We start from the raw sequence: 18,260 nt of genomic DNA, 5'->3' as shown, positions 1-18,260 counted from the left end.
TCTTTTGCGATTTCTTACTCAGGATCACACCAAAAAAATTAATTTTGGTCAAGAGATGTTAATCGTTGGATGTTTTGAGAATTCTCAGATCGATTAATATATTTTTGGAGTTTTGTGTATATAATTTCTATGCTTATATATATATAAATATATAAATACAAATGTTGGAGACCTTCAATTTATCTGAGAATTAAAAAACTCTAAAGACACATAATCACGAATGATAAAAAAAAAAGCTAGGAAACGTAAAAGTCACCTAGGAAAAAAAGATAAACATGTTATATATCGCTGTGGTACAATGTGTTGAATATTCAAAGTTATAAAGAAGTGGAATTGAAGTTTGCTAAAGAAGTTCAAAACGTTCTAATCGAACAAAAGCAACATATATAACACAGTCGAAAAAAGTATCAGGCAATTTTGTCAAACGAAAATCAAATTTCCGGAATTCGCAAAGATTCAAATACCGGAAACGTCTTTTGTCACGCGTGTCGCGTGATACTTTGCAATTCACTACGTGTGATGTTTCTGCCTGTTGCGAAAGAGTTAAAAAGTATGTATATGTTAATCCCAGTTGGCAGTTTCCGATAAAGCATGCTGTACATCCGAATAAAAGTAACGGATGTCAACGACGGGAATGCCAATGAGTGATCGATCGTCGATCGTCGATCGTCGACGAACCGGAAGCGCCAGATTGGGGTGGTGTTTCAATTCGCACACGTGGTGCTTTAGGCGAGTCCTACAAGCGCGTTTCATTAATAATATAATATACGAGGCGATATACAGATCTATACATATATACATATATTTTTTTTGGTGAACCGCGCGTGGTTCTCTTCCGGACGCGGTTTCGCTTCGCCGCCACTCTCCAACGATTGTAGTAAAAAAAAAAAAAAAAATATTCAATGTATATATATTATATACGTATATGTATACTACCACACACACGGGGGATAGGCTAAGAATTAATTATTATATACATACGTTGATGTATGTGTGCGTAAAATAATTCGCGATCTACGATTCGTGATCCTCGTAATTGCGACTTGTAACTCTCGTGTCGCGAGAAAAAGAAAAAAATAGCGATTTGCGTAATCGCGCGCCTTGTCATACACACGCAAACGATTTATCAAACGACCTCGTTCAAGTTCTTTTTTTGTATTAACACGGGTTTTTTTTCGGTTTTTTTTTTGTTCACTCATTTCTCTACTTCCGTACAAATTGTATAACGCGTCTCGTTTTGTTGCTTTTCGGTATTATATTCGTGCGCGTTGAAAACAAAAAAGCGCGGTGTAATTGTAGATGGTCAACGAAAAATATACTGAAGGGTTTATAATATTATAAATAATCGCGAGATAAAGAGAGAGAGGGAGAGAGAGAGAGAGAGAGAAAAGAGAACAGTGTAGATGGTGCAAAAGAAAACGAAGTATAACGTACTGCGTGATTTATAAAATGCGTTTGTAAATGAATTTTAAGAAAAAGAAACAAAACGAAAAGAATTAGAGAACTTACAAAAAATACTTTGCCCGTTAATTTAAGCGCATTACGGCTAATTGTGTGCTATTTATGTGATTTTTATAGATCCACGCTGATCAGTTTTTTAGTCCTAGTAGACTGAGCTTTCAGATCCTTCCAGGTTGCTTATTTACCTGGTCCTGAGATGGGATCTTTTTAGATAATCCTCAAAAATTTTGATAATCGGCGTCACACACAAATGATCATGAGAGAATTCAAAACTTGCACCGCGTGAAAGTTAGAAATATAAAAAAGACGCGTCGCGCGTATCTTCGATTGGATTTCGCGCCTGTCCATCGGGATTGAGTGCGTCTTAGTGAATTTTCTCTGAAACACAATTTATGTTGAATTATCAAACCGTGAGCGAAAAAAATAAAGATACAATAGCGACGTTTCGTTGACGCATCAGGATAAGCTGTGATTATATAAAAAGAAAAATGAAAACAGAACCGAGCAAGAACAGGACGAAAACAGGATGTGTATTCCTAGAAAGTCTGATTTTGTAAACTATCTACGAGGAAAAAAACACTTGTGTATTATATATATATGATGATATGCGATATATATATATATATATACATATATATATATATAATATGATATACGATATGATCTATGACGTTTGTTTATTACTATGTAAAGTGACAGATTTCGAAATTAAACATTAATTACTGTTAACTACCTTTTCTCATCTTGAATGTTTCCTTTTTAATATATAAGTGAGTAGGCGGGGATCGTCGGAAAGGTGAGCGGGGAAGATGTTGCAGACATTGCAAATGTAAGACTAACCATATGGATATCCAAGTTTTACAAAACATGTAAAAAAAAGTTCATATTCTTCACTTGTAAATTGTTTTTTTTTTTGCATCGCTGATATTTAAACAAAATAAATTTACACGCGTGTGTGTTGCTTACATCTAGCGCAATAAAAAAATAAGTTAACATCTGTTAAAACAACATTATACACTTACGCTTCTAACAACAACCTTGGTGTAATTGCTCTCACGAGTGTTTTTGCTTGTTTGTTATATAAGGAGTCAGTGAAACACGACAAATTTTTAATGCTCAATTTTCTTGTGAGAGACATACAAAGAGATTCATTTCTTGCGGAAAATACTCGGCATGCTGGGGGATCCACCAGTTTTTTGTTGAAAAATCTTGCTCATCCTCTGGCGCATGTCCTCGACTCCCTGACCGACGTTCACTGTCGCCATCGACAGGGAGAGCCCAGAACTCGTCGAGAGTGTCCTTAAGTGAAAATTTATATTTACGAAGATTGAACGTTTTTTCTTATTTATACGATAGAATAGAACATATGTAGATATAGAAAATAGATATATAATATATACATAAACTAGATATAGAAAAAGTTATATATGTACAGAATACATGTTATTTATGATATAATTTTTTATATAGACAGATAATGACAGAATGTTTATGACAATTATTTGTGTGCAATACCTTTCTATTGGTTTCAAATCTTGCCTGGACTCGGCTTCTCTAAGTAGCGAACGCACTGAATCCTTCTGCTGGGGCAAACATTGATTCACTAACGTTTCGAGATGCCGCAGTCCCGGCAGCACTACTCCGGATACGCATTGGCTACTTAAGGGACAGTAGACTAACACGGAGTACGCCTCCACCAGTGCATTCGCTAATTCGATCTTACGATTCTGTTGAAGCGCGAACGAAGCAATTGTTGACAATTGTGTTGCTATTACTGCAATTAAGAATAACTCATTACACCGATTGTAAATAATATCAACATAACAAGTACGTACGTAAGAAACGATTAAGTATATAACTTTTTTCTCGATGAGATTATCATTGAAAATAAAAAAAAAACAGTATCACAAAAATTAACTTACTGTCTTCTATATAATTTTGCGGACATGTTGGAGCGATAAATGCAAAAGTGGATACTAATGAAGTTGCCAGGGCTTGAGAAAATTCTTGAGGATCTTTCGCGATCGTTTCGAGTGTTAATCGTGCTTTATCGCGTGCCTCTTTCACTTTACATTCCGTTATTATGCGGCCTAACGAGGAAATTGCTGCGCAACGCACACCACTGAAAATAATTATTTTGTTATCGCAACAATAAGAAATATAAATATTGCAGAGAAAATTATCTTATTTTTGTAGTTAATAAATATTACGACTTAAGTCTTTCTTTTGTACGTATCTCTGTACACAATCTCTTTATGAGCGCAGTTATATATAAGCAGAGAATATGAAGATAGATGTATGTAAGACAGAAAATTTTTTCATCGATTAGAAGAATGTTTGAGTTGGCACGACAGTTTAAAAAAGACATGCAAAACTAAATAAGATCTAAGATTCGGATACATGCATGCATAAATAGGGAAGGATCTCTCACACTTCGGGATCGCTGGCAAGCGTTACGATAGCTGGCACGATCTTGGCACTTGTCAGCCGATCTGAGACGTACGCGATAGCAGAACCGAATAGCGTTGCTGTTGAACATCTTACAATAGATCTCTGATGCACCACGCCTATGAAAACAAAAGAGATAATTTAACTTTGCTCATTGTAATACGCACAAATATAATTTTAATCGTAATAAACATATAATAATAGGATGCAACACAAACCGTCCCACAAACTAGCGAGGACACATTCTTGCATCTGTTCACGAGCGCACAAAATACTCGCGGCGATTTGCAGCCAAGATATACTAGTGCCGCTCATGGATAGAACCACGAGAAATTGTCTGAAATAGTTCGTTAGCTCCGTGGAATCCAGAGTGCTCAAAATCACCAGATAACTCGGTATTAATGCAAGGCTCATATTTTTTTTATCTGTCGATATTGTTGTCAATTGTTCCTCGAGTTCCGAGATTTCCGGGAAAAACACCGTCTGTATCTGTAAAATAGAATGTATTTAATGTATAAAATCTTAATATTGTCGTGTGTGAACAACTCAAAAAGACAAGAATCTAAAAAGCAAAATTAAAAATACTGAAGAATTTTTAAAATATCGTAAAATCGTTTATATTTACCCTAGTTTTTGTAATATATCTTCCGAAACCTATGCATAATGACTGAATGTACATAAGAAGCGTTCTTAAGACATTTTCGTGCGTTGCATCCACGGACTTCACCATGTCCAAGATATCAAATACTCTGTAAGAAAAAAACCAATCTGAAAATATCTTGAAATAAAAGTTTGATACAATATCAAATTTATTTAGACATTTGCATTTAATATTCTGATTAGAAAAATTTACGTATATTATTTTTTATTTTAATTTAATGAAATCAATATTATATTTACAATTTTTTCGTAAACCAGTTTAATTCCGGCCAAGATACATCTTCCCAAGATTTGTAGAAGAAGGTATTGAGGAGAACACCGACGTCGACGGAGCCTTCGTAGAATATTCTCGGATCGGTGATATTAGAGTGACACAAGGCCAGAAATTCCTCGGCTGCACCACAAAGTTTCTAGAAAACTTTTGTGTCTTTGTTTTTGTGCGAGCTTTATGAGCTTTATAAAAATTTTAATCAAAAATCTTCAAGGATTTTTGAACCTTAAAATTTTGAAATAAAACAATTTTTTTTAATTTATCATATTTGAATTTTAAATATTTTGCGCTCAGAAAGATCCCACATACAACTTACAAGCTGTTTTTGATTTTTTTCATCTTTCAAATCTTCGAATACTTGAATTTCTTAATTATGTAATCTTACGATTTTCGCTCTCTTTCGATCTTTAACTCACTAAGTACTATTTACTTCTTGTAATAACTTAAAGATATATTATTACTTGTTATCTACTCCCTTTAATAACTCACACAAGTCCGATGATATTCCATCCTTGACAGAAGATCGCACCGGATCGACATCGGCGACACATAAGATCGTATAGGGCAGGAGACTTTGTAAGATACCGATCGATGGAACTAATTTCTCTCCATCGATATAGTCTTTATTTGGCGAAGTTTGAGAATGCATCGGTTTCAACTGGTTCTTTACTTTTAGGATTATGCGCGGCAGCAAGTTCAAGTGCAGCCTCTTCAAGGATAACGCCCATTGTGCTAAAACTGGCAACAACACTGTCGATGCCGTATCGACAACTACCGGCGAAGTATCGTGGAGTGCTGTTAACGCCAACTCCTCGCACTGCATCATAAATAAATATAAACAAAAATATATTACAATTATGAAAGAATGCGATAAAAAAAGAAATGCAAAAGAAAAATAAAATGTTACTTGAAAATATTTGTCTGGATCGTCCATTAAAGCAATTAACAACGCAAGACTTCTCACAACGCTAACTCGAACAACAGGATCTTTATCTTCTAGTAGCATTTGCTGCAGCATCGACAGCATCAAAGAATTTCTAATAGAAGCTGACGTGCAGGACGCTAAAACAGAGCAACATTCGACAGCTAGCAATCTTCTCTCGGGATACTTGTGTTGACTCTGTTCCCAACAGATCGTCAGAATTTCTTCGCCTTCCAGTGATTCCTCCGCAAGCTTTGCCATCATAATCAAACCTGACAAAAATGGTAACTTTCTATTCGTTTCTGAATTATACATGTTATCACATCAAAATATATAATACGTATAACTAAAAATATACGTTCTTGCAAAATCTAGATCTGTACATTTTTAAATCATTAAATTATTATAGTGAATGAACACCAACCCGCTAATATTATTTGCCGTTCATCTTCTTGTGGCCTCTTCTTCAAGTTAAACAACAGCTGCAGCAACTTCTCTCTTTCATTAGAATTTGAATGCAAGTGGATTGCACTGAGAATCAAAGGAATAATTTCTTCCCGCTTATTGAGAATAACATTAGGCACTATTCGTGGCAAAATATTTGTCAGAATCTCGACTATCGTGTCTCGCGTGACTCCCCGTTTTAAGGGCTCTTCCACCGAGGATATCATCGATCCCGAAACATTCGGCAAACAGTGCGTCGCTATTTCTGACTTAAACTTTGTTGGTAAGTATCTATAATATTTATTAAATATATAAGATTTTAGATGCTTGAAAAAAAACCTTTGGAAATAATAAAAATTAGTCAATAATTTCTTTGATTATTTTGATTTACGTCATCTTCTGATTTAACTCGACCTTTAATAAAAATATCAATACGAACAAATATAACAATTTAAATATGTGTGTATAATAACCTGGAGGAGACAGTTGGTAAAACAGAAGATCTCTCCGTTATATTTACTCGAGGTAATTGTAATCTTGTCCATTCTTTGTCCCCTGGATCTGTTTCATCTAAACTAACTACTGCAGAAGCGCTATCATCTTCTTCCGGCTCCTGAGTAGTGGTCGACATGTCTCTTGGTAGCGATTCAAGTAACTCAAACTTATCAGGAGTAGTAGAACTAGAATTGATGGTACGAATTGTTCCGCAGCTACCTGACTGTGTAAACAAAACACTCTTATTAATAATATGCTGTAATAAAATTGTTAATTAAAACGACAGTATTTTAATATTATTATTATAAAATTGATTTTAAGAGAAAACAACACTAAAAATAATTAATTTACTTACCTTGATTGGATTTTCTACAACATTCTCCTTACTGGCTGAAATAATTTCCTGCATGGCAGTTTTTTCTTGTTCCAGCATTGTGATTTGTTGTTGTAAACTTTCTATCTGTTCTGTCTGTAAAGAATACGGATTTTTAAAAACGTTATATAGAGGCTCAAAAACATACACAACTCTCTTCTGAAATTTTATATACAGTGAAAATAACAAACCATTTCTTGGAATTTGTCGTTTTGTTCCTCAACTTCCTCGATCTCGACTTCAACCTCAGATTTCTCAACAGTTTGTACAGCGACACTAATAGATGGTGGTTTGTCATGTCCGCTCGCTCTCATATATTCCCGATACATTTGCAACAATTCCACAGGCTTGGGGATATTTAATCCCACATCTTGCCAATCCTCGAAGTCCTGATCTTCGCACTCATCACTAAAGGTAATTGAAGTGAGCTTGTACGATCTTGTCAACAAATATTCATTGATAAGGAAATTCAGTGCTCGTTTTTCATATGGTTTGATAGGAAGTTCGGTAACCGGATTCTTCTCGGAATTTTTATCTGGTACCTTCAATGTGCCTTCCAATTCTAGTATTAATATCAGTATATTATTATCAGAAATCTTCCCAAGATACTACACAAAAAAAGTAGTTATCAAAACAAAAAGAAACTTGTACCTGTTACTACAGTTAAATTAGCGCGTAGTGCAGAAATATTTTCTCTAGCTTTACGCAATTCAAATTCTAAAATCGCTACTCTTTCATCAACGCCAGCTCCATCCTCTGAATATCGAGTCATGTCCAAAGAATCTAAAGTTGCCTGACTAGAAGATCTGGCTACATAAATGGTTTTTATTTATATTTATATTACTATACATTGTTATCAAATAACAATTATAAGAATTTTTGTTAATTAATAAAATATCTTTTCAGGAAAAGAGCAAAACTCAAGCAAAACTTTCCTAAAGATATAAAATATATACTCTTAAATTATTCTCCAAATAAAATTATTTTTTATGATAAATAAAAGAACTAAGAAATTTATTACTAATAAGATACATACGCATTGGTATACATGGTTCTGGCTTGCTAGAATTTTCAAAATTGTTGGGATTTGCAAAAAACTCTCTGAGAATAGGCAATTCCTTGCCTGCTTCACATAATTCAGCATGCAATTCCAGTGCGGTTAAGAAAAACTTCTCATTGAGAAGTTTCGAAGCTATCTCCTCATAGGATATCAATGTCCTTGGAACCACATATCCTGACATAACAGTAAATACAATAACGATGTATTCGCGAAGTTGTGTTGCATGAAAGTTGCAAATTATTTTGCGTAACATCAGTTTTTCACGGTTCAATTTGTGGGTAACATTATTGATAATTAAGCAACTGTCAGAGCAATTTCATACAAAAACACATGGCAAACGGGGTAAGAGGTTACCTTTGTTATTCATGGACAGTGGCTCCTTTATTTCCTCAACAAAACTTGCCATAATTTAACGCACTCAATTACTCCTGAGAAATGACATCTTCACATAAAACGTCATCAGATTGTAATTATTAAACGCACATATATCAAAAACTGTTATTTACAGAATAAATCAAGAAGCAAGAGAGAGAAAGAGAGAAAAAGTCATCTGCAGCGCGAGATTGCGTTTTTTAATATACAAATACTAGATAGGAAAGTTTATCTGTGAGAAATCTCTTTCTTCACAAAAATTCGATAAATCGACCAATGCGATTGGATACGTATTATGAAACTTGTCCACAATTTGTGTTTACAATTGCTCGAAATCGATCCGAGATAATTCTCAACAGAGAGAATTGACCAATCGCATGTAAAGAATTCCATTAATCCAACCAATCTTTTGTTCGAATTCTCGAACTGATTTCTAAGGATTGTGATCGGACCTTAAAAACAAATTGTATGAACATTCTCAAGGTTCAGTTTGAACTCGATTACGAACGCACTTGCCTTCGAAGGCGGGTGCAGATGTCGCTGCGCTCTTCAAATTCAAATCAAACAGAAAGTCGTTAAGCTTCTTTTGGCGAAACGCGAGTTCTCTATTCGTCCTGCTGATCCCGCCAAAAAATCAGCAGGCATACAATTAAATCGCATTCTCGTCCATGTTCAAGAAACGTTTCGGTACCGTGTTTTCATCATGAACATCAAATCAAAGAACGAGATTCGAGATATTATCGTAAAAGATGTAGTGAACATCTACAATCGCCGTGTAGAATTGTCGAAGCGGCTCGAAGAAAGCTTCGACAGTAGTCTTACCTATTTTCGGGAACTGTCCGCCCAGCTGTCACAATCGTCATCCGGGCCGTTCATCCCCAAGACGCCGAAGCTACTGCGAAAAAAAGCAGTCCAACGTATTGAGACTATACCGGAGAATGAGATCTTCGAGACTACTTCGCAAAGAAGTAGCAGGAATAGCTTTCAATCAGCCAATGGAGAGGAACAAGATCAGAACCAGACAGCAGGCGGTAGAGCAAAAAGACGAGCGTCTAAAAAAGCAGCAGAAAAAATCTATAAACAATCCTTGGTTCAAAATACATCGCTATATAGACAGCCGAACAGTGAAAATAACAATTCCTCTGTAAAAGTAAGTGTAATAAGGATTATTTTCTCTAATATAGTTTTTGTAATATTAAGTGAACTAGTAATCATAAAGGACTAAGTAAAATAATACAAAAAAGAAATTTAAATTCTTAAAAGTTTATAAAAAAACACATTCAGAAATCAAGATAGAAATATATGCATTTATATATTTTTGTATATCTTTATGTATTTTATAGTTTGTTATTTTATGTTATTAGGGAAAGAGAGAAACTCGGGTTAAGAGGAAGAAGTCATCATCTGGTTCTGATGATGATGAAAATAACAGAAGTGCCAAGTATAGCAAAATAGAAAATACAGAAACAAAAGAATCTACAAGGAGAAAAACCAAGAAAAAATCTGAACAAGTTTCTAGGGTTGTTGAAAAGACTAAAGATGCTGAAAATGAAGAAGATATTATTGCTGAAAAGAAAAAGGACTCTTTTGCATTGCCACAACGTATTCTCAGATCACATTCTAAAACTCCTCAGGATGAAGAAATGAATAAAATTAACGACGAGATTGTTGCGCCAACTTCGGATACATTTGAAACATCTGTGTATGAGGATGCCATTGGAAAACCTATTCCAATTATGAATTCAACTCTAAAACTTAGTCTTAGCAAGTGTGACAAAGTGATGAACGCCACAGTGGTGCTGGAGCGTATTTCGCACGAGAAAGAGAGAAGATTAAACGAGACGGTTGTACTTAAGAACCGGTCAAACAAAAGAAACAGCACAAATTCGAAAGAAAAGAGAACCTCTACGAAATATGTCGATAATTATAATGGACTGATAACAGACGATGAATCATCGCCCGAGATGAAGAAAAAGAAGCAGGAATATAAGAAAAAAATAAAATGTGCCACATCAATGTCTAGTGAGGACGAAATCCCTAATACACCAATACAAACGAAGATTGCGGCCGTAAATGCAAAAGGAAGTAAAACTGGATACAAATTGAATGCATTATTTAGTCCTTACGCGGAAGAATCTGTAAAGAAGCGAGTTAAAGCGTTTGAGCAAGCGGTAATGAATAGTCCTACGAATCCGGTTGCTGTTGATGCTCCAACCAGAATAACAAGAACAAAAACTCGTGCAATGATCGCTGCCGCCACTGAGACAGAAGTGAAGAACACAGAAAAGAATGTCGCACAAATACTAGCTCGTAAATCGATTGCAAAAGCCAAAAGGATTTCATTAGCAAAACAAAAGAAAGATAATGAAGAATCGAAAGAAGTAAGTATATTAGTTATAATTAATTAAAAGACATAATTTAACACGTTTCTTATTAACAATTTTTATCGCACTTTCTCTATACACATTTTTTCTTGACAATGTTATTTGCAATCTTGTAGAAGAAAAAACTCGCGACGCGTAACGTGGCAATTATTTCTCTTATTGCTCCTTGCATAGATATATTTTATTAAACAAAAAAACAAATTTTTTTTCAGAATAAAGAAATGCCCGTACGACTCAACAAGTTACTTTTGAATGATAAAATAGGTGTTAAGCAAACACAGCAGCAGCAAAAAACACCTTTACCCAAAACGAAGTTGCCTATGCCATCTTCTGTAAATCGCATTCACACTCCTATGAACACCCAAAATTTAAATGTGAGATCAAACAATTTTACAATTTTATTTTCTCCGAGAGAAAAATTCATCGTCCATAGAAATACTGTGTGTGTACTTTTTAATTTTAGTATCCGAAACCTTTGACGGCCTCGCGCGCGAATATTATTACAAGCGTGGAATCTTTTATTCAACCGAAAAGCGTGAGTAAAACGAATTCTGTGGAACAATTGGACGAAGAGAAGAAGAAACGAAGTGAAGATGATGCGAGAAAGAAGAGAGACGAAGCTCTGAGACAAATGGCGGAAGAGAAGAAGAGGTAGGTAAAAAGCGCTTTTGTAGCGCGCAAGACGATATGCCTAACTCTCGAACTTAAAATCTCGTGTATGCGTTTACGCGCAGGAGGAGAGAGCAGAAAGAATTGAAAAATAAATTGGCGCGGGAAGCTAAGGAAAAACAAGAATTGGAAAAACGACAAAAGGCGGAGAGGGAAAAAGAAGAGAAGGCTAAACTAGCCTTGATGTTGCAAGAAAAGCAACGCGAGGAAATTGAGAGAAAGCGTCTCGTCCAATTGCAACGAGCGCATGAGAAAGAGGAACGTCGCAAGATAGAGGAGCAGCAGAGATTGCAACGGCTCCAGGAACAAGAGGAAACTGAACGTTTACTCGCCGAACAGAGACGTCGCGAGCAAGAAGCTGAAAAACGCAGGGAAGCGGAACTGAGAGCTCAACAACAAGCAGCCGCCGAAACGCTACGACAGAAAAATCTGATGCTTGCGGCTCAAGCGGCTAAGGTAAGTTTTTTTTACGTCAAAAAACTATTCGAATTTGAGATCTACAGTCTTAACACATGGCTTTGAGTTCTCAAAGGGCTGAGACAGCGAGTTTTGGGATTTAGTATCGCGACCGATCCAGCGTTACTATACCGCAATACCGATCCACCGAGCTATCTTCCGCCTAACTGTATTCTTTGATTTAATCGCATCTTAATTTTTGCAGCAGAAACAACAAGCTACTAAAGCTGAAGAAAGTGTAAAAACTTATAAATTAGATAGCGAACCTGACGATGACGATTCGGACGATGAGAACAAGCCGAAGTATGAAGTACCGCATTGGGCACAGGGTACGTGGTTCCTCCACTTTACATCAGCGTTAGAATGGGGAATATATAAAAGAGGAAAAACGCATGTAAATTTTTTAAATTTATAGCACATGTTCGCAAGAAGCAACTTGTGATGCAACAGGACATCCCGCAAGACTTGGTCTTCAAGTTCTTCGACACTCGCAAATGCACGCCGGATTTGTCTGAAATGTTCCACGGTATAGACAGAAGTCGATTGAAGCGCACATCAAGTGCAATCTGGAAAACACCTCCACGTATCTCCATGATGGAAAGGATAGAATAGACTTAACGCGTTACAATGTTTTGTTTACTTATTTATATAGTCATTTTTATATTTTAATAAAAAATCTTTTAGGCTCCGAAGTTTCTAAACTAAGAAATGTATAGACGGTCGTAAGAGCCGTTCGCTGGATGTACAAAAATATGCGTGTATACATGTATATATATATATATACACACGTGTTCACGTGTAAATCTTCACGTGAGTTTTTGAATTAAGATTTCAATTCTTAAATATAGAATGTTATATTTGCATCTCATATATGAGACCCCGTATACCCTCCTAACTTTTTTCGCAATATTTTAAAATTAGTTAGGGGATATACGGGGTCTGTATATACATATATATATATATATATATATATACACACGCATATTTTCGCACACATCCAGCGAACAGCTCTCATGACTGTCTATACATTTCTTAATTTTTATATTTGTTCGAAAAGACATTGGAGCATGTGTAATGTAAGTAGATGATAACGATTTAAGCTTGCTGCATACGATATGCTTGTTTTTGTGCCAGATTGCGACGTGAGCAATCGGAATCAGCCAATTGCGATTTATTGCTCTTTAAATCGAAGGTATCAAATCGTTGTGATATTGCTCGCACGCGATCTCACATGAAAAAATGCATCGTGTATCCCGGACTTCAGTTAGTAAATAATTATACGTAGAGAACATTCTTGAATGAATTACTAACTTGCGTATTTTAATTGCATTTGATCAATTCTCATTGTATAAAATACATATTGATACAACAAATAATATTTTGTAAATTTTAATTGCGGAAGAGTGCACTTAATGATGCAGATTCAATTTTATAGAGGCTTATCCAGTTCTGTCCATTGCGGTCAAACGCAGGGCATTCGTTGCTACTTCTGAGAGAATACAATTTTTTTACTGAAAGTATATACATATTATAAGTTTTCGAACAAACGAACTTGTCATGTATAATATACCTTTCGTAAATGTATAAAATACTTTTAATTTAAAAATGTCTGCGCGAGTTTCATTTTTTGCCTGAACAAAGTTTTTGACGTTTTTACGGATTTCAAAGCGTATGTTGATAAATGTGTATAAATCGGTATCTGCAAATATAAATTGTGTCATAAATAAAATTTCTTCATATAATAAATATGTAATAAAATATACACACATAATATACATATATATATATATATAATAAAAGAAAATATACACATGATATATATATACATATATAATAAAAGAAAATTTTATATAAATTGAACTATGTGTGTACGTGTAACAAAACAAACTCACATATGGCAATGAAGTATCCAATTTTAGATATTCTTGATACGTTTTGCTAGGTACTTGTAATTCATAATAATTTTCAAGTACCGATTTGTCTACTTGCTTTCCATATAGCAAATGTCGTTTTTCTTCAAGGATTTCTTTCGGAATATCTATCTCTTTCTCTTTGATTTCTATTTCCACTTGTCTCTTGCCGCCACAAAGTACCTTTTTATATTGTTATAAAAAGTATAAAAATGTACATCTCGCATTCTCGTGTAAATGTCTCAATACCTTTAAAGTGGTAAAACTAGCGCGTTCCTTAATGTCTGCTGGTAGTCTATAGTTCTCAAAATATTTCTGTACCGGCACAGTGGGTAAGATCGGCACCCAATCTCTGAACGTTCCCAATGTCGATATGTAACGACCGTTTAAACTCCACAAACGTACCGTGCGATCCGCGCTAGCACTGTTATTTTCATGCAAAAACAATCAATATTAAAAATAATTCTGTAAAACGGTGTTATTGCACCTGACTATTATCTCCGCGCTGGAAATGATTTGAAGAGAAGTGATTCCCTGCGTATGACCGCGCACGGACGATAGTAAAACCGGCAGCGTCTGATCTCGTACCGCTCTTTTTGCTCTTCCGTTTATTGTGTCCTTCCACAAAAACGGAAACTTCAGTCTGAGTAACGGCATGCACACTTTCGGCGGATTTGGCAACATGTAATTAGAGAGAAGCCAGATTTTTATGTATCCGATGCTGTGGCCTAGAAAGTTCAAAAGAAAGGAAAAAATCAGATACGGTTTTAGCTCTGCAAATGAAGTTTAAAGAAGTTTTAGTTAAGTTAGTTTTGATTGTCTCTGGTACCCGTTACGAGAAACTGATTTTCAGGATCAGTAGCTAAGGACGTGGCGCAATCGCGCACGGTGTGGATGACCGAAAAGGCTCCTAGGAATCCCGCCTCGGGATGATGCGTCCACATTTGCACCAAACCGGAATCGAGTGCTATCACCAACGTACCGACGTCCGGTCTCGTTTCTCGCGCGGATAGAAAGATCATTGCGCGCACTGCGATCACACGAATGATATTCAACGCCGATTCTTGGTGAACACACGGAGTCAATTCTCTGTTTCACGAGACACATTTCTCACATTTCAATATAATATAAACATATATCAATATTATGAAAGAGAAACTTTTCTAATTACTATAATTACTTAATGTGCTGATCGGTGGATTTGTCGATCTCGTTTGATTTTTTGATCATTTGCGCATTTGTTGTATTCGTCAAAGCATATCTGTTAAAACGATTAATTTTCATTTCGCATGTTCGTCGTGTCGATTAATAACAATATCAAACTGACGTCACCTTCCGCCACTATCAATCACTTGGTACTTTCTAAACGGCTGACCCGTTTCAAGTTTCCACAGAATCAGTTCCCCATTATATGTCCCGGTGGCTAGCAGATGAGGAAATATCGCAGCCGAGCACAAAATGTCATCGGTGTGATTGGTCGTCCACTCTTTTTTGCAAGTGTCGGACTCGAAAGCCACCAATTCAGTGACGCGTTTATTCCAACCGCAACACAGAATTCGATTTTCGTGCCACACGACACTTGTTATTTCGCTATGTAATAATAAAAGATTATTAAATATTACATTTTATCAAGATTTTTAACTTTGTAACAGTGTATTTGTATTGTTTTATAATAAAATTGTTAGAAAAGAAAGCATTTATATAAATAATTCTTTTCACGCAATTTAATTGAATATCGAAAACATCTGTTAATAAAAGATCTCTGATGTTATTTTACTGATGTGTACCGCGAATGATCGACCGTCATAGATCTCATGCAAACGCCGGTATTGAAGTTCCATATTTTCAGCGATCCGTCTCTGGCGCCGGTCACTAAAAATTGCTCCGAGTTGTCGAAACAAGCCGCCGTAATTTCGATATCAACGAGCTGTCCCCATTGCATGATACTGTGAGCGTTTGATATCAGACGTATCCGACGTCCAATCCAAGGATTCCAGACGATGATGCAGGAATCCATTCCGGTGCTAACGATCTGAGACGATAAAGAACTTACCGTTTCATTGATCGAGTTATCATTACAACGATTTGCGATTTAAGAATGAGAATGGATGAGAAATCACCACTCGATAAAGCTGATTGTAAAGAACACAACTGACGCCCTTTATGTGCGTGTAGCCGTCCGAAGTCTCTTCGTTAATCACGTGTTCGCAAATGAGAATAGCGATCATCATACTGGCAATGATCATCGTGCGAGTCAGCGTGTTGAACACTACGCTCATCGGAGCGTATTCGGTCAGCTCGCGTGGCAACCGATTGTACGTCTGCTTTGACATTTTTTGTTACATATATTTTTTAAAATAATAGTAGAATAATTAAGAAAAGATTGACACACGCAAGAGTAACTTGTCGAACCTGAATGCAGGTATGGGTCGGGACATCCCACACCTTTATACACCTGTCTTTTGACAATGAGTAAACACGCTTGCCGGCGTCTATTATAACAAGCGCGCAAATAGGAGAACGATGTCCTTGAAGAATGGCGTTCGCTTTTCCGGGAACGAACGGATTCCAAACGCGGACTACGCTATCTATTCCGCCCGTTACCAGTGTACAACTCTCTGAAAGAGCGATTATATTAAACAAAAAAAAAAAAAAAATTATTAACTCTTATTGATAGACAATTATTAAGAGGAAGAAACCTTCGCAAACCGTGAAGCAAGATATCCCCATGAGAACTTGAAACGTGTATTGCGTCACGCCCGTCACGTTGAAGACGCACAGAGAACGATCATCGCATCGGCTACACGATACGAAAGTTCGCAGGCTTCCGTAATAAGCCACCTGGTTTGTCCACTTCGAATGTATGTTCTTGAACTCCAACACGTTTAATCCTTGCAACTTTCCCTATTTATAAGAATTTTTCAACAAAGATTTTCCGTAATATAAAAATAAAATTTATATATATTTACATATATTTGACATATATATGTTTTGTAATATGACACAATCTTTATATATACTTTAATAAGATCGTCGTAACGAAGAGTGATTGTATCATGTGCCGGATGCTGATTAAAAGGTCCTCTCTCTGCGGATTGAAATGCCATAATTATAACAGATCCGTTTGTATCACCCAGAACAATGTACGAGGGTTCATTCGTGTCTGTGCTGAAGTAATAGTGCATACAAACGACCGCGTGTTCTAAACTGGATATCTACAAAAACAAAATTATTAAAAGTAAAGATCAAAGAATCAACGCACTGATGTTGATACGTGATATTTTTGGTAATTTTTACGAATTTTAATTAATTTAATTAGAAAATATGATTTTTTGCTAAACATTCGTGGTGTTACGTTTGTGTTTGTTATGTTTCTTGTTCTTTCTACGTGAGGTTCAAATTAAAAACTCTAATTACTCGATTAAAACGTTGTGTAACCACTAATAAATGTTTATGAAAGTTACAAGAGTGTAAACGGCTGTTTATAAGAGTTAACATTATCACACCGACCAATATACGAAGATCGAACTTTTTTGCCGCAGTGTCGTAAAATCTCAAATCATATTCTGTCGAACTTGTGCACACCACTTGTACATCCGGCAGCACGATCATATCAGTTATAAAAGTGGACACCACTTTTAAGTACGCTATAGAAAGAATTGAAGATACAGAAAAAAGTATATATTAATTGAAGAACGAGAAAGAGAGAAAGAGAAAATGCTGAAGATACTAACGATTCTTGGAATACACGGTGCGCTCGTACTCGAGATCTAACGTCCAATAATTAATCATACCGTCTTGGCTAACAGTCAAATAACAACCTCTACGAAAACTAGTACTTCTGTCCTACGAGAATCAGTAGAATATACACACAGGCAAACCATGTATACATGCGGTAATATAAAGTACGCGTAGAAATGTAATAGCTTTTGTTCTCTGCAGTTTTATTTTTATTTATCAAAAGTTAAATGTCCCGGAACGACGGAAAAATCTTTATGTCACTTTATGTAAAAACGAATTTTTCTCAGCTCATAAAAATAACTGATTAGTTTGCATCAAAATGTTAAATTACACGCATACCGGTAAAACTTCCGGACAGAACGTAATTCTGCATACAGGTGTGCGATGACGCGTTCTTAACATTTTTGGCAAATCAGTCAACGGTATTTCCAACATTTCCGATCTCAGACTAGGGTAACTGTCCCTATTAGTGTGCCTGTCCCGATTAGTGTGCCTTTATATTTAAATAAATATTACAGAAAAACAAGTGAAAATAAATAAGTAGAGTATTTTTTTATTTATAGTTATGATATCAATGGATTTTTTAAAATAGTT

At 35.7% G+C, this 18,260-nt stretch overlaps 3 protein-coding genes across 7 annotated transcripts in view; 1 reads left to right on the top strand and 2 right to left on the bottom strand.

The window, feature by feature from the left end:
- Nucleotides 1-236: 236 nt before the first annotated feature.
- LOC109852343 (lisH domain and HEAT repeat-containing protein KIAA1468 homolog) lies at nt 237-8,807 on the bottom strand. 3 transcript variants are annotated; one of them, XM_020423418.1, is made up of 16 exons: nt 8,489-8,807; nt 8,111-8,308; nt 7,726-7,884; nt 7,266-7,636; nt 7,057-7,170; nt 6,680-6,924; nt 6,187-6,497; nt 5,748-6,034; nt 5,330-5,657; nt 4,810-4,963; nt 4,535-4,658; nt 4,128-4,398; nt 3,893-4,028; nt 3,384-3,583; nt 2,977-3,235; nt 237-2,760 (listed from the first exon to the last, which is right to left on the bottom strand). In XM_020423418.1, exons 1-16 carry the CDS (start codon nt 8,538-8,540, stop codon nt 2,610-2,612), a joined length of 3,360 nt encoding a protein of 1,119 aa, XP_020279007.1. In that variant the 5' UTR covers nt 8,541-8,807; the 3' UTR covers nt 237-2,609. The 3 variants fall into 3 exon arrangements, with proteins under 3 accessions (XP_020279007.1, XP_020279008.1, XP_020279009.1); XM_020423419.1 differs by lacking the exon at nt 8,489-8,807 and having other exon boundaries at nt 7,726-7,880; nt 8,111-8,214; XM_020423420.1 differs by lacking the exons at nt 237-2,760; nt 2,977-3,235 and having other exon boundaries at nt 3,503-3,583; nt 3,866-4,028.
- A 267-nt stretch (nt 8,808-9,074) lies between these two features.
- Nucleotides 9,075-12,719, top strand: LOC109852338 (inner centromere protein). 2 transcript variants are annotated; one of them, XM_020423410.1, is made up of 7 exons: nt 9,075-9,656; nt 9,871-10,887; nt 11,103-11,264; nt 11,354-11,541; nt 11,625-12,015; nt 12,224-12,344; nt 12,431-12,719. In XM_020423410.1, exons 1-7 carry the CDS (start codon nt 9,210-9,212, stop codon nt 12,625-12,627), a joined length of 2,523 nt encoding a protein of 840 aa, XP_020278999.1. In that variant the 5' UTR covers nt 9,075-9,209; the 3' UTR covers nt 12,628-12,719. The 2 variants fall into 2 exon arrangements, with proteins under 2 accessions (XP_020278999.1, XP_020278998.1); XM_020423409.1 differs by having other exon boundaries at nt 12,221-12,344.
- Nucleotides 12,720-12,823: 104 nt separating this feature from the next.
- Nucleotides 12,824-18,260, bottom strand: part of LOC109852382 (WD repeat-containing protein on Y chromosome) — an 11,479-nt gene continuing 6,042 nt past the window's right edge. The window contains exons 5-19 of one of the 2 annotated variants that reach the window (XM_020423495.1): nt 18,006-18,118; nt 17,660-17,771; nt 17,436-17,572; nt 16,946-17,140; nt 16,625-16,829; nt 16,338-16,543; nt 16,046-16,246; nt 15,713-15,957; nt 15,258-15,515; nt 15,106-15,186; nt 14,755-15,014; nt 14,413-14,653; nt 14,175-14,349; nt 13,908-14,108; nt 12,824-13,714 (exon numbers count right to left, since the gene is read on the bottom strand). In XM_020423495.1, the coding sequence (XP_020279084.1) occupies nt 13,610-13,714; nt 13,908-14,108; nt 14,175-14,349; nt 14,413-14,653; nt 14,755-15,014; nt 15,106-15,186; nt 15,258-15,515; nt 15,713-15,957; nt 16,046-16,246; nt 16,338-16,543; nt 16,625-16,829; nt 16,946-17,140; nt 17,436-17,572; nt 17,660-17,771; nt 18,006-18,118 (2,735 nt within the window). In that variant the 3' untranslated portion in view covers nt 12,824-13,609. Of the gene's footprint in view, nt 13,715-13,907; nt 14,109-14,174; nt 14,350-14,412; nt 14,654-14,754; nt 15,015-15,105; nt 15,187-15,257; nt 15,516-15,712; nt 15,958-16,045; nt 16,247-16,337; nt 16,544-16,624; nt 16,830-16,945; nt 17,141-17,435; nt 17,573-17,659; nt 17,772-18,005; nt 18,119-18,260 lie in introns of those variants that run through there. The other variant, XM_020423496.1, reaches the window with a different exon arrangement.

This window comes from Pseudomyrmex gracilis, unplaced genomic scaffold (genome assembly GCF_002006095.1).
Source record: "Pseudomyrmex gracilis isolate BER0280 unplaced genomic scaffold, ASM200609v1 scaffold_28, whole genome shotgun sequence".
In the NCBI taxonomy this organism is placed as follows: domain Eukaryota; kingdom Metazoa; phylum Arthropoda; class Insecta; order Hymenoptera; family Formicidae; genus Pseudomyrmex; species Pseudomyrmex gracilis.
Note: the sequence above shows the minus strand (reverse complement) of the source record. Positions and strands in the feature narration are given on the sequence as shown.

Bases quoted from the DNA above. Each gene is read 5' to 3' on its own strand.
- LOC109852338 (XM_020423409.1), top strand. From the start codon at position 9,210: ATGAACATCAAATCAAAGAACGAGATTCGAGATATTATCGTAAAAGAT. The intron at 9,657-9,870 runs GTAAGTGTAATA...TTATGTTATTAG, and splicing joins ATAACAATTCCTCTGTAAAA to GGAAAGAGAGAAACTCGGGT. The intron at 12,345-12,430 runs GTACGTGGTTCC...TTAAATTTATAG, and splicing joins AGTACCGCATTGGGCACAGG to CACATGTTCGCAAGAAGCAA.
- LOC109852343 (XM_020423418.1), bottom strand. From the start codon at position 8,540: ATGGCAAGTTTTGTTGAGGAAATAAAGGAGCCACTGTCCATGAATAAC. The intron at 8,309-8,488 runs GTAACCTCTTAC...CTGTTATGTCAG, and splicing joins ACTGTCCATGAATAACAAAG to GATATGTGGTTCCAAGGACA. The intron at 4,964-5,329 runs GTGAGTTATTAA...TTTGTGGTGCAG, and splicing joins TGGAATATCATCGGACTTGT to CCGAGGAATTTCTGGCCTTG.